The 14,385-nt window shown below is 45.7% G+C and overlaps 1 protein-coding gene across 1 annotated transcript in view; it reads right to left on the bottom strand.

The window, feature by feature from the left end:
• Positions 1-7,925, bottom strand: part of LOC116991846 (vascular cell adhesion protein 1-like) — a 92,186-nt gene extending 84,261 nt beyond the window's left edge. The window contains exons 1-4 of the mRNA XM_033050823.1: positions 7,466-7,925; positions 5,844-6,119; positions 3,984-4,301; positions 2,286-2,579 (exon numbers count right to left, since the gene is read on the bottom strand). Of these exons, the coding sequence (XP_032906714.1) occupies positions 2,286-2,579; positions 3,984-4,301; positions 5,844-6,119; positions 7,466-7,532 (955 nt within the window). The 5' untranslated portion in view covers positions 7,533-7,925. The remainder of the gene's footprint in view (positions 1-2,285; positions 2,580-3,983; positions 4,302-5,843; positions 6,120-7,465) is intronic.
• Between the last annotated feature and the right edge of the window lie 6,460 nt (positions 7,926-14,385).

The following is a 14,385-nucleotide window of genomic DNA, read 5'->3' as shown; positions in this document are numbered from 1 at the left end:
CTGTACGGAGTTTGTACATTCTCCCCGTGACTTGTGTGGGTTTTCTCCAGGTGCTCCAGTTTCCTCCCGCACTCCAAAGACGTACAGGTTTGTAGGTTAATTGACTTTAGCTATGGCTCTACATCCAACTGTAGTTGGACAATGATCGGAGGCAATCACCCAAAGTCACCCTATTATTCCCGGCATCATTCACCCCCTATACCAATCTCATCAAACCTAGTGACATGTTGGTTGAACGCATCCTGATGAGTGGAATTTGAAATGTCCTCAATGTTTGGGCAACACTGGCAAAGTTCCCATTGAACACCAGGTGTAGGAAGGAACTGTAGATGCTGGTTCACACCGAAGATAGGCACAAAATGCTGGAGTAACTCAGCGGCACAGGCATCATCTCTGGAGAGAAGGAATAGGAGACATTTTGTGTCGAGACCCTTCTTCAGACTGAAAATCAGGGGAGAGGGAGATACAGCGATAAGGAAAAGGTGTCAAAATGAGACCTGAGACAATATAATAGATGAGGTCATGACAATATCATGACATGAAACAAGATGAGGATCAAGAAAAATGTAGAATAGATCAGAATGTAGAATAGGAGAAGGTGACCACAAAGCAAACAGAGACAAAATGTCATCGGGGAGAATGGTCGGAGAACTGGGAAGGGGGAGGGATGGAGAGAGAGGGAGAGCAAGGGTTACTTGAAGTTAGAGAAGTCAATGTTCATACAGCTGGGGTGTAATCTGCCCAAGCCTAATATGTGGAGCTGTTCCTCCAATTTGTGTTGGGCCTCACTGTGACAATGGAGGAGGCCCAGGACAGAAAGGTTGGTGTGGGAATGGGAGGGGATTTATAGTGTTTAGCATCTCCACCCTGGCTGGTAACAAGCCAGTGGCTTCTATGTCACTTCAGGGAACTCTTTACTTTCAAAACAATGGTAAATAGTCCACTGATTTAATTCCTGGGCGTAAGGAAGGTACTACAATATTTCTCCTTGATGTAAATGTTATGCATCTACATTCAGTTTGTATCTCTGATAAATTCAGTTGCTGGTAGCTGCCTCTGTAACAGGATCTACATTAAAAACAGACAAAATAAGAGCAGGGCTTAGTCACACACTCCAACGAGGCAGCTCTTGAATGAAGAAGGGTCTCGACCCTAAATGCCACCCATACCTTTTATCCAGAGATGCTGCCTGTCCCGCTTTTGTGTCTATCCTCCATGAGTAAGAGCGTGGCCGAATAACAGCATCTAGGTGACATCATGTTGCCTTTTTTCCACTAATTCCTTTGTTTTCCGTACAGGCCGATTAAAGTTTTGTGACTCTCCTGTAGCAAATGTCCCCTTTAATATTCTTTAATAGTTGCCAAAGGAGGTAGTTGAGGCAGGAACTATCCCAACATTTAAGAAACTAGTTACACAGTTACATGGATAGGACAGGTTTAGAGGAATACTAGACCAAGTGCAGACTGCTCCCCCAATGGTGTGATCCCCCAAGCCAATATTCCACCATGCACCCGTCTCCTCCAATGGAACTGAAGCCGTCCCCAAATGTAAGATTCCAGCACTCCCCTGCCTCCCTCAGCAGTGGATTAAAAAAAAAATCCAATTGCACCTCCCCTGCCTGCTGCAGCAGTGAAAAGTTCAGAGTGTTCCTGTCTTGCAACTTTGTTTCGAAGTGTGTTGGAAGCTGAAATGGCTGCTTGTATGGGTGAGAAGCCAGTTTATTGTTGAAAAACTGGGGATTGGGGGGGGGGGGGGGGAGAAGGATGTGATTAAAAACGTGTACTTAAACGCGACGAAATGTAATGAGATACTTAGAAAGAAAAGTGAAATCTCTACCGAAATGGAAAAGATCTCGGAGATTGAGCGTCTGGATCCAGCGTGGCAAGGAATCAAAGGAAGAAATGCAGCCGGCAGCCGTACATGTAAATGGTTCCATTCCGATTGGACATCTGCGAGCATCGGCCATTCCGATTGGACATCTGCGAGTATCGGGCACGAATCAAAAGGCAGAAAGGCAGCCGGAGGGATGGCACGAGAGTTTTATAGATATAAATATAAATATAAATATAACATATAACATATAACGACAGACAGACAGACAGACAGATAGACAGACAGATAGATATAGATAGATAGATATAGATGAGCCAAACGTGGGCAGGTGGGACTAGTGTAGCTCGGACATGTTGGCCGGTGGGAAAGTTAGGCCGAAGGGCTTGTTTCCACGCTGTATGACTATGACTCTATGATATCAATCATAATCTCCGGTTATCCAGCATGCTTACCGTACACCTCAATAGCAATGTTGTGACTCCTTGTTAGATTTAATGGATAATCCTCAAAATCTGCTCTGCAGGTGAGTTCAGTCAGTCCTGTGTCTTGTGGTGTCCATGTTGTTGTTGCCCAGATATCGTGGGATGCTGACGTCTTTGTAACTGACTTCAGTTCTTCTTCATTGTGAAACCATGTTACAGTCAAGTTCTCAGCTGGATAGACATTTTGGACCTCACATTCCAACGTGGCCTCCTCATTCACTTCAATGGGCTTTCTGTTGAGGATTCTAGGAGGCTTTGGAAAAGCTGAAAAGACACATAAGGAATTCCCTGCATATTAGTTTTCTGTAGACAATGGAACTAATGGAAAACAGACCAATACTGGCATTGCATTGAACGCACAAATAGCATTGAACGCACAAATAGGAGTTCACCACACCCGAGTCAGAATCTGGATGTCCCGTAATTTAGTTTAGTTCAGAGATACAGCGCGGAAACAGGCCCTTTGGCCCACTGAGTCCACGCCAACCAGCACACTAATGCTATCCTATACACACTAGGGACAATTACAATTGTACCGAGCCAATTAATCTACAATCCTGTATGGCTTTGGAGTGTGGGTGGAAAACGGAGATCCCAGATGAAATCTACACAGGTCACGGAGAGAACGTGCAAACTCCATACAGTCAGCACCATTAGTCAGGATGGAACTCATGTCTCGGGCGCTGCAAGGCAGTTGCTCTACCGCTGTGCCACACAAATTTGTTATTTAAATATACTTCTCCTATGCTTCTGGCATCATGAGGATCTAACTCTGCTTTGAGCTCCAGCCACGGACTGTGGTACAAGCCAATACACTCACTGACATAGCACGACACAAAGTGCTGGAATGACTCAATGGGTCAGGCAGCCTTTCTGGAGAACACGGATAGGTGATCTTTCACGACCCCTTCCATGCTCTCCAGAGATGCTACCTGGCCCACTGAGATACTCTAGCACTTTGTATAAACCAGCATCTGCAGTTTCTTTCTACTGTGCCCAGATCGGTTCAGTAACTGTTGTAAGGAACAACCCCCGGAGCACTCTAGAAGTTATAATGAGGTGGGGGGGAGGTTGCTTGGCACAGCGGTAGAGTTGTTGCCTTACAGCGCCTGAGACATGGGTTTGATCCTGACTATGCGTGCGGTTTGTACATATTTTGTACGTTCTCCCCATGATCTGCGTGAGTTTTCTCCAGGAGCTCCGTTATCCTCCCACACTCCAAAGATGTGCAGGTTTGTAAGTTAATTGACTTGGTAAAAATTGTAAATCAGTGGGCCGAAGGGTCTGTCTCCACACTGTATCGCTAAACTAAACTCTACTAAACAATGCAGAAACACACATTGTGTTAACGTGTTCTACAGAGTTGCAGTTGCAGACAGGGTAATCTCCCCGTGACCTGTGTGGGTTTTATGCAGGAGCTCTGGCTTCCTCCCACACTTCAAAGACATGCAAGTTTTGTCGGCTAATTGGCGTGCTACAATTATAAATTGTCCATAGTGTGTAGGATAGTGTTGGTGTGGGGGGATCACTGGTTGGCACAGACTCGGTGGGCCAAATGGCCTGTTTCCACGCTGTATATCTAATCTAAACTTTACAAAATGTGACTACCAGTTTGTTTCAGCTTAGTCTTGAGCAGAGGAGAGCAATTATTGTTCAAGTGGAACTCACAGTAGGTTTGCAGAGTCACGGAGGAGGATTTGATTTCTTTTGTGGTATTTGTGTCCACGTCCAGCTCTGCCAAGCATGTGTACACTTGTCCATCATCAGCCTTGCTTGCATTGAGATTGAGGATATTGACCAACGGAGTCACATTGTCTGGAACCTTTGCTGGTTTCGTTGGGTTAACTGACTTCACAACTTTGTTCCCTCTGAGCCACTTGAGATGGAGCTTGTTGTTTGGATACACTCTTGGACCGGTGCAATGCAGCTGATATGTTTTGTTAATTTCCATCGCTTTTGGATGTGGAGCAATGACAAGATCTCGATCTGTTGAAGGAGAATCATGTTAATAAAATTCACTGAAATAATGAACCTGAATAGTATGTGTCCCACCTCACCTCATATTCACCGATTATTCAAGTGATATACACACAGCATGAATGTATATATGTTCTTCAATATTTAGGGTGACACAGTGGCGCAGTGGTAGAGTTGCTGCCTTACAGTACCTGAGACCCGGGTTTGATCTAGATTACAGCTGCTGTCTGTACGGAGTTTGTACGTTCTCCCCATGACCACATTGGTTTTCTCCGATATCTTTGGTTTCCTCCCACATTCCAAAGAGGTACAGGTTTGGAGGTTAATTGGCTTGGTATAAGTGTAATTGTCCCGAGTGTGTGTAGGATAGTGTTAGTGTGCAGGGATCGCTGGTCCTTGCGTACTTGATAGGCCGAAGGGCCTGTTTCCGCACTGTACCTCTAAACTGAACTAAACAAAACTAAATTGTAAGCAAGAACTTAAATGTTCTCTCCCCACAGATGCTGGTTGGACTGCTGTGTTTCCAGTATTTCAGATTTAGTTTAATTCAGAGATGCAGCATGGAAACAGGCCCTTCAGCTTACTGACTCCACGCCGACCATCAATCACCCGTTCATACGAGTTCTCCGTCATCCCACTTTCTCATCCACTCCCTACACAATAATGGCAATTTACAGAGGCCAATTAACCCATTTATTCTACATTACATACTACATTATTTATTCTACATTTTCCTTGCTCTGCATTCCCTTTGTCCTGTTTTCACACCTTTCACTTCCTTATCTATGTACCTTATCTATGCACCTTTCTCTCCCCTGTCATCAGTCTGAAGAAGAGACTCAACCCGAAACGTCACCCATTCTTTCTCTGCAGAGATGCTGCCTGTTCCGCTGACTTACTCCAGCATTTTGTGTCTATCTTCAGTTTAAACCAGCATCTGCAGTTCCTTCCTACACATTCAGAGTTTGAGTTTAGTTTATTGTCACGTGTACCAAAGTACAGATTTATTGTCACGTGTACCAAAGTACAGAGAGAAGCATTTGTTTTCTGCTGACTAGTCACCGGAAAGACTATACATGATATTCTGCAATGTTACCTATGTAACTAATGAATTAACATTTTAGAATAAGAGTTTTCGCTTATTATACACTGTGATCACAAGTTTTCAAGGCTTTTTGTTTAGTTTAGTTTAGGGAAACAGGCTCTTCAGTCCGTGCCGATCAATGATCCCTGCACACTAGCACTATCCTACACACACTAGGGACAATTTACAGTTTTACCGAAGCCAATTAACCTACAAACCTGGAGTGTGGAAGGAAACCGGAGCACCCGGAGAAACCCCATGCAGGTTACGGGGAAAACCTACAAACTCGTAGTCAGGATGGAATCCATGTCTCTGGCGCTGTAAGGCAGCGACTCTACTGCTGCGCCACTGTGCTGTCCGGTTCTGCGTATTATTCTGCTATCAAATGGTTATAGAGTGATACAGAGTGGAAACAGGCCCTTCGGCCCAACTCTCCTACACCAGTTAGAATAAGAAATTACACTTACTGTACACAATGATCACTGTTTTGGCCTCAACCTGATTATTGTTTTCAGATTGGCACGTTACACTGCAAAGCATTGGTAAATCCCACTTCTTCACAATTGGGATGTGGCATGTTTCCTGGTTGTTACCTTTAAGGCAGTATTTATTTAGCCCTGGTTTTAGTTCCATGTCTATATTAGGATCTAAACATGTGGTTCTGCAGGTCACATTCAAAGAGCCCCCGATTTCCACAGCTGGAGTGTCTGTGTTTATCTGAACCTCAAATCCATTCCCTTTCGCTGTCAGAGAAAAACAAAACATCACAATAAGTACAGAGATACAAAATCCATTTAAACAAAGGGCAAAATCAGGGTAATTGCTTGATCTAAAAGAGTCATTTCTAATTACTCACAAACCAAAAAAATGTATTTTTTTCTACGAATTATATAACTCCAGGAACTGGGAGTCGGTATTAGAGACTGAGGTGATTCTTAACATTTCCCGGTGTTGAAGTAAAGGATGTTTCTGTTAAGCAAGTGTTGAATATACAGTAGAATAAAGAGTTTGACAACAGAGAAACGAATGAAGTGTTTTTACAAGGCGGAGCTCCATATCAACACTGTACACGCTATTTTTTTTAAAGATAGACACAAAATGCTGGAGTAACCCAGCGAGTCAGGCAGCATCTCTTGAGAAAAGGAAGAGGTGAAGTTTCGGGTCGAGAACCTTCTGCAGACAGTCAGGAGAAAGGGAAACGAGAGATTTAGAATAAATGAATGAAAGATATGCAAAAAAAGTAACAATGATAAAGGAAACGGGCCATTGTTAATTCAGCGGCTCAGGCAGCGTGTGTGGAAGGAACAGACAGGCGGGACCCTTCAGGCAAAATGCATTCCAGGCAAACATTTAAATCACAAGAGAATCACATTTAAATTCTCTGAAAAACATGTTCAAACATCCTTCCAGATGGAAAGCCGGTGATGTTTCTGACCCGCCGGGGCAGCGGGTCCCGGTTCCCGTGTGGAACAGGCATCACTGCCGGGGCTGGAGACGAGACCTCCCCCCTGTCCGTGATGCTCACTGCCCGGCGGCCCAGAGGCTGCAGTTTGGAGCCACACTGCCCCGGTCCACAGGTACACACTCACTCACTCACACTCACACAATTACTCTCACACGAACATTCACACTCACTCTCTCTTTCACACATCCACACACACTCACTCACACACACTCACACAAACACACACACACACACTCACTTACACACACTCACTCACACAATTACTCTCACACGCACAATCACTCACTCTCATACGCGCGCGCACACATCCACTCACACACACTCATACGCATACACACTCACCCTCACATAGACACACACATACTCCACACGCTCGCACTCACACTCACACACACACTAGCTGTTCCGACAATGGCGTGATCACAGCGTCCAGGCTGCGCCCCTCTCCCACCGCGCCCCTGCTTCACTCCGCCAAAAATAAGCGATCATCTGCTTTTTGTTTGACATTAATAAATGACAGGAAATCCCCCCGCTGATTATTGAGCTCCGCTTAATAGCTCGGCCTTGAAATAAAAACGCTACATTCCATGGGAGAAGCGCGTTTGATATGAGGATTGTACTAACTTGTTAACGTGAATACGAACAAGACGAGGTGAAGGTATCTCCCGCTTGAAGTGAGTGTAGAGACCATGACTGCGACCCTCCTCGGCGCCTGCTGCCTCTCCGATCACCGCCCGTCCAAATGAACACAGTGCTCCCACAGCCCACACACTCGCTATTAATGCAAACAATCTCTCTGATTTCCCGGAAACAATTCAGAAACTAAACTTCAAAGAAAGCCCTAAAAAAAAGTTTTTAAAAAAAGCCTCCCCTCGGCTCGACTTTGTGCTCGCCGTTGCGAACAAGCATTACAGAGACTGACTTGGGGAAAGTCCAGTGACAATCATGCGGTAAACACGCCCATTATGTGCAGAGCGATGACCACTGCCGAGAGGAATGTACAGGATCTTTGCTGTAGACTGCCCTTAACATCAGTGGAAGATTCACACTGGATCTGAGCTCTGATAATCAGCGCAATGGGGTTACTCCCCATCTCTTTCCCTCCCCCACATTATATATGAAGAAAGACTGGATAGACTCGGCTTGTACTCGCTAGAATTTAGAAGGTTGAGGGGGGATCTTATAGAAACGTACAAAATTCTTAAGGGGTTGGACAGGCTAGATGCAGGAAGATTGTTCCCGATGTTGGGGAAGTCCAGAACAAGGGGTCACAGTTTAAGGATAAGGGGGAAATTTTTTAGGACCGAGATGAGGAAAACATTTTTCACACAGAGAGTGGCGAATCTGTGGAATTCTCTGCCACAGAAGGTAGTTGAGGCCAGTTCATTGGCTATATTTAAGAGGGAGTTAGATGTGGAACTTGTGGCTAAAGGGATCAGGGGGTATGGAGAGAAGGCAGGTACAGGATACTGAGTTGGATGATCAGCCATGATCATATTGAATGGCCGAATGGCCTACTCCTGCACCTATTTTCTATGCTTCTATGCTTCTATTCCCATCACAGTAAACCAGCATCTGCAGTTCCTTCCTTCACAGTAACCCCCCCCCCCCACCACACACCCCCCCCCTCTACTCCTGCCTCTCATCATAGACCTCCCACATTCCCATCACTGTAACCCCCTCCCTACCCAGTCTCCGTCACAGTAACAACCCCCCCCCCTCCCCGTTGTTCCCCATCATAGTTCATACCTTCATAATAATAATAATAATAATAATAATATATCTTTTATTGTCATTGCACGTCAGTGCAACGAGATTTAGTGTGCAGCTCCACTGATGTACAAGAAAGGAAAATAAATACAATACATAAATAAGCAAGCTGAATTGATTGACGTGATCATCTGAGGGAGACTGTCCAAAGGGAGTGGGTGGGGGGGCACTCATTAGGGCCGGTTCAGAGCCGCTATAGCTCTAGCGGCTCTAGAAGCAGAATAGTAAGATTAAACGAGAACTTACCAGTTTGAAGTTTGATCTGTATTTTATGAGGAGGAACATTGAGGGAATACGTGAAGAACCCCGCTTACGACGCATGCGTGTCATCCTTCAAAGCAGCGGTGTGAGGTCACAGAAACACTATAATGATCTAATATAGTAAGATTATCAAAGAGATACCAGTTTAAGATATGACTAATCGAGGGTGGGAGCGGAGGGCACGTATTCCCTCAACGTTCCTCCTCATAAAATACAGATCAAACTTCAAACTGGTAAGTTCTCGTTTAATCTTACTATTTTACTTCGGAGTCACGTGAGTGACTACGTGAAGACTTCAAAGCTCTGTGACCTCATGCCGTGGAACGAGTCCATGCTTCACAACTGCCTTGGTTGTGGGGAGAATGATGTTAACATCATTAAACATAATACGATATTGAAACCCAACTGTAAAATATTAATTCCAATTATTGCCCCTATTTATGCGGTGAATTATATGTAGAACTTAAAATTGTTTCTGCAATTCTTCCAGGTTCAATAACTGGTTTGTTATAAAGTCGTTGGATAGTTTCCTCCATTGACCATTCTACTGTCTTGAGGGTTTTGTCCATTGGTACGTCCAGCTTCATAGCTGCCAATGCAGCTGCAGCCCTGATGGAGTAAGATTTAATTTTTCCTTAGAGTCCACTCCAGCCTTTGTCAGGACTAGCTTAGCCATTTAGAGATGATCTGGACTGTCACTGTTTTGAGTGGCTATTAGTAACTGATAAACGTGACATTTCTTCCCTCTGATGATCTAGCATACTTCATGTATGATAGTAAATGAGTTATAATACAGCAACGACCATCTGTCGTATAGGCTCTGTACTTTGTTTTTAGGCCTGCTGACCCCTGTCTGTTCGGTTTGACCTTTTGATTGATGTGACAGGTTTAATTCCCTGATGAAATCATCATGTTGTCCAGCCTTAGTTTCTGTAGTGACTGGACTCTTTGCGCCGTGACCAAGGCCATCAGCATGACTGTTTACATAGTCAGTTTCTGTAATGACAGAGCTGTAGCTGGAGACCAGTTTCTTAACTTGGTCAGTACAAAACTCACATCCCATATATGAATGTACCTAGTTCTTGGGGATTAATTTTAACATGCCCTTAATGAGTTTTGTTACCAGTGTGTGTGTCCCCACAGAATGTCGCTCTGTACCTTCGACAGGTATGTAGACAGAGCACTCCTGGCGCAATTGTGGTACTATGACTAAGCCTCTCATCGTAATGGAGGCTTGCCAGGAATTCCAGAACAGATGGCTGTTTATAGATCTGTGGGTGATAATAGTTATGAACGTACTTCCTATTTCTAGAGAATACCAAGTACTGTTGAATGAGTGGACTGTCTGCGACCCGCTGAAAAGATTCCGCCTATGGTCCGTCAGTCCTAGGTGTACAAGAGGTGCTTTCAATTGTACAATAAATAGGTTAATATAGATAGTAACATGGGTAACTCTCCATGTTGCTAGAACGAACCAGTAAGTTAGGTCTATGATGGATGGTGATGAATGGTTCTGCCTTCTACCACCGTTGTTTATATTATGTTGTTTATTCTTATATGGCTGTAGGCAATATCATTTCGTTCAGACCTAAATGTCTGAATAAAATAAGAATTCAATTCAATTTACAAATAGAGTTGGCCAGATAGTCACGTGGTGTCGGTAAGTTTCTACCCATAGTTGACATACTATTCCCGGTGTCCATAAAACTGGTCACTGTTAATGTTAGGTTATGACCATGCCTAACAAATGTACCCACATCTAGCGCCATAGTGGCGTCAGTCGGTTACTTCATTAGCCTGTCAGAATGACCCATAAATTGTTTGAATGACGCGTGACTGCGTTCAGTAATTAGATAATGTCTGATATATGGCTGGCACACAGTCCCTATGCCAATTGTACTAGCAGTCTGATGGATAGTTAGTTCCCTGCCAGTCTCCATTAAGGCTGTCCATATTACCAGCAAAGTCAGTGCCATGTGAACTGTGTTAGCAGTGAACCGCAGATGACCTGTAGTTTAACACATCTGTGGGTACCTCTAATTGGTAATCTAGCCAGCATATCTTGATACGATGCTTGCCAAATAGTACCCTAGGATCAATACAGAAGATGACACAAAGTTCCCATCTGAAAGAATATAAGTACGAAGTTCCATTAACCTAAGATGAAGTGGCAACCACCTCTGATTATGATAAGGATATTTAGTACACGAATTTCTGTGATTCTTATTGGATGTCTCCATAACATCTATAATGTGTGTACGTAGTTTAATAATGCTTCAATTTGTTGCTTCCTTGTCTGAATGACGTTCAGTTCAGTACATGCTGAACTAAGGAGCAAGTAATGAATACCTCCACATTCTATATCAGTGGTTTGGGAGGTTCCAGGTTTGCATATAAGGCCAGTGCATCCTGGTGAACTAGTGTCATGTTTATTTCTAATAGTGCGGCCGTTAATATCCCGCTGATAGGACTTTAGAACTTTCTTTCGGTTCAATACCTTGTCCTGTTATGTTTTTGGTTACTGCTAAGACTAAAGGATCCAGCAGTCCAATACAATTCCTGATAGATAGCATTCCCATCTCAGGATTACACAGTAATGTCTGTTCCAGTAATGTCTGTTTCAGGGGAACAAAAGCACACCTGTGAGTAAGGCTAACTGGTCAGATTTGAAGCCAGCATCCTGACCAACGTGTCTCCAAATACTTCAGTTAACATTGGCCACATTCAGAGCCCCACAATTTCCCGGGGGTAAATGTCTTGCCAACACCTCAGCAAAGGTATTGGCTTGCAGGTGATGTGTAGACATGTACTTTTATCCAACCGTTCCTGCCGACCTTCGTGCTCTCGGGCACTAGTCGCACGCGGTTTTTGCCACAGCCGGTCCCCATGCCTACGGGCACTGGTCGCTCCAGGCCGCCCCATATAATTGTGCCGTTGCTCGCAGTCCCGGTACTCCCCGGCACCTGTCGCTGACGGCCGAACATGCTGCAGCCACTCGTACCGGTTTCCCAGCTCCGCAAAAGTGGCCGCTGCTGGCTGCGCTATATCCTGCAGCTGCTCATCCTAACTTCAGGATCGGTAAGTATTATCCGGAGGCTGTTTCTCCACATCACTTTCGCAGTGATGTACTTTGCGCTTTGCCTTCCCGCCCGGTCTAGGATTTGATTTTCCCGGCACGGGGTTTAAATCCGGCACAGCTGATGTCTCCATACAAGTTGCCTGTCCCGGCAGCTGCTGCTGCAGGTCCCCGGCACCTTCGCCACTGACGTCCTGCAGCTTCTTTACAGCCTTTCTATGCGTTGCTCTGTCCATTTCCTACAGGGTGAAATGCAGAGTCCACTTTCTCCCCTCCTTCAGGGTTATGTAAACCTGTGCCTTGGTCAGGGTCTGACCAAATTTGGTCCTGCCCACTCTCCTCCGAGGAGTAAGAGATATCTTGCGGCCCCACACGGGGTACCGCTGTGGGACTTACCTTTTGCCCACTGTGGCTAGCCTCCATATTTCTGGGACTGCCACCATGGAGGAGCTCCTCCAGCCGTTTTGGTGTGATTTGCGCTCGCTCCCTTTCGGGAGATGGTGGTGCTGATTCTTTCTTTCTTCCACCCGTTTTGGTGTGATTTGCACTCGCTCCCTTATTGGGAGATGGTGGTGTCGACATTTGTTGCTGTGCCTCTCGCTCCCTGCTGCTCTGTCCGCTCGTGGCTGCTCCTAAAACCCCTCCAACCGACCCCCAGTGCGCACGGGCACTGGTCGCTCGCGGCTATTCACAGTCGGACTCCTCGAAGTCAACGACTCTGATTATGCCTACCTCTCCCGACCAGCCAGGGCCGGCGCGGGAGCGAAGTTGGGAGCAAAAATCGGGAGGGAAAGTCGGGAGCAAAAGTCGGGGGGGGGGGGGGGTGTAAGTCTGGCACAGCTATTCCCATTACGGGAGTTCAGCCTGTTGCTGCGGTCGGTTCCCCCCCCCCCCCCCCCTGCCTCTGCGGTGCTCCAGCGGGTCCAACGTGTACTCTGTGCTCTCGGGCACTGACCGCTCGCCGCTATTTTTAGACCTGCGGAACCCCTGTTAACGCGCCAGTTCCGCACCTTCCAGCCCCTCGGACCCATGAATTATTAAATCCACTAAACGACTTGTGGGGCTGTTTCCGAGTTGTCGGGAAAACTGCTCCAGCGACCGTTGTCCTGGCGCTAAAGTCGGCTCCGTTCCTGTTTAAAAGCAATTAACGGGCCCCGGCCGCTGCTGGCTGCCTGCAAATCTGCAGACTCTCCCCAGCCAGCTTCATCAGCCTTCTAGATAAAAAAAAAGGGTAAGTAAAGAAAACGAAGTTCCCTTACGTTCCTGTTGCAGGTTCAACCCCTGCCGATTTGGAGGAACGTCCTTCCTCCAGCGATGACGAGTTCGAATGCGTGTAGCGATATGACACGCGTGCGTCGTAAGCGGGGTTCTTCACGTAGTCACTCACGTGACTCCGAAGTAAAATTAGACCCATCGTCTACTCCGCCAATCAATCTTTGCTGATCTATCTCTTCCTCTCAATCTTTGCTGATCTATCTTTCATTCTCCTGCCTTTCCCCCATAACCCCTGACACCCGTACGAATCGAGTATCTGTCATTCTCTGTAAAAATACTACCCTCCACAATAATTACTTCCACAGTTTCACCACCCTCTGACTGAAGAAATTCCTCCTTATCTCCTTTTTAAAGGTACGTCCTTTTATTCTGAGGCTATGGCCTCTGGTCCTAGACTTCTCCCACTAGTGGAAACATCCTCTCCACATCCACACTATCCAGCCTCTGCAAAAGTCATAGATTGGTTTCTTGAACTGCTTGAAAGTAGATAGAAACGCAGGAGAAACTCAGCGGGTGAGGCAGCATCTATGGAGCGAAAGAATAGGTGACGTTTCGTGTCGAGACCCTTCTTCAGACCTGAAACATCACCTAGTCCTTCACTCCATAGATGCTGCCTGACTCACTGAGTTTCTCCAGCATTTTTATCTACCTTCGATTTTTCCAGTATCTGGAGTGCCTTCTTGAACGGCTTTAGATCGTTTGACAAATGCTGAAGACTTGGACATCACCTGGGATTAGCCTTCATGGTTCATTCACAGGGAACACATATATCACCTTTGGTGCACTGTCCTCTACACTCTTTCTGTGAATTCTGTGACGGCAATGGCATATTAATCTAGCATACTCACTTTCTGGAAGGAATCATTCCGCTTCAGTAGGAAGGAACTGCAGATGCTGGATCAGTCTGAAGAAGGGTCTTGACCAGAAATGTCACCCATTCCTTCTCTCCAGAGATGCTGCCTGTCCCGCTGAGTTACTCCAGTATTTTGTGTCTACCTTATGCTTCAGTTTGTGTTTTTAAGCACAGAGTAGAATCACATTACAATATTTCAGAGGAAATGAGTCAGTTAAACTTCACCTCCAACTGTGACTTCCTGATTGCCCTTCACTGTTTCTAGTCCTGGCACAGCCCTCGTGACCATGCTCCCCGACCAAACAAAGC

This window comes from Amblyraja radiata, chromosome 35 (genome assembly GCF_010909765.2).
Source record: "Amblyraja radiata isolate CabotCenter1 chromosome 35, sAmbRad1.1.pri, whole genome shotgun sequence".
NCBI classification, from domain to species: Eukaryota; Metazoa; Chordata; class Chondrichthyes; order Rajiformes; family Rajidae; genus Amblyraja; species Amblyraja radiata.
Note: the sequence above shows the minus strand (reverse complement) of the source record. Positions and strands in the feature narration are given on the sequence as shown.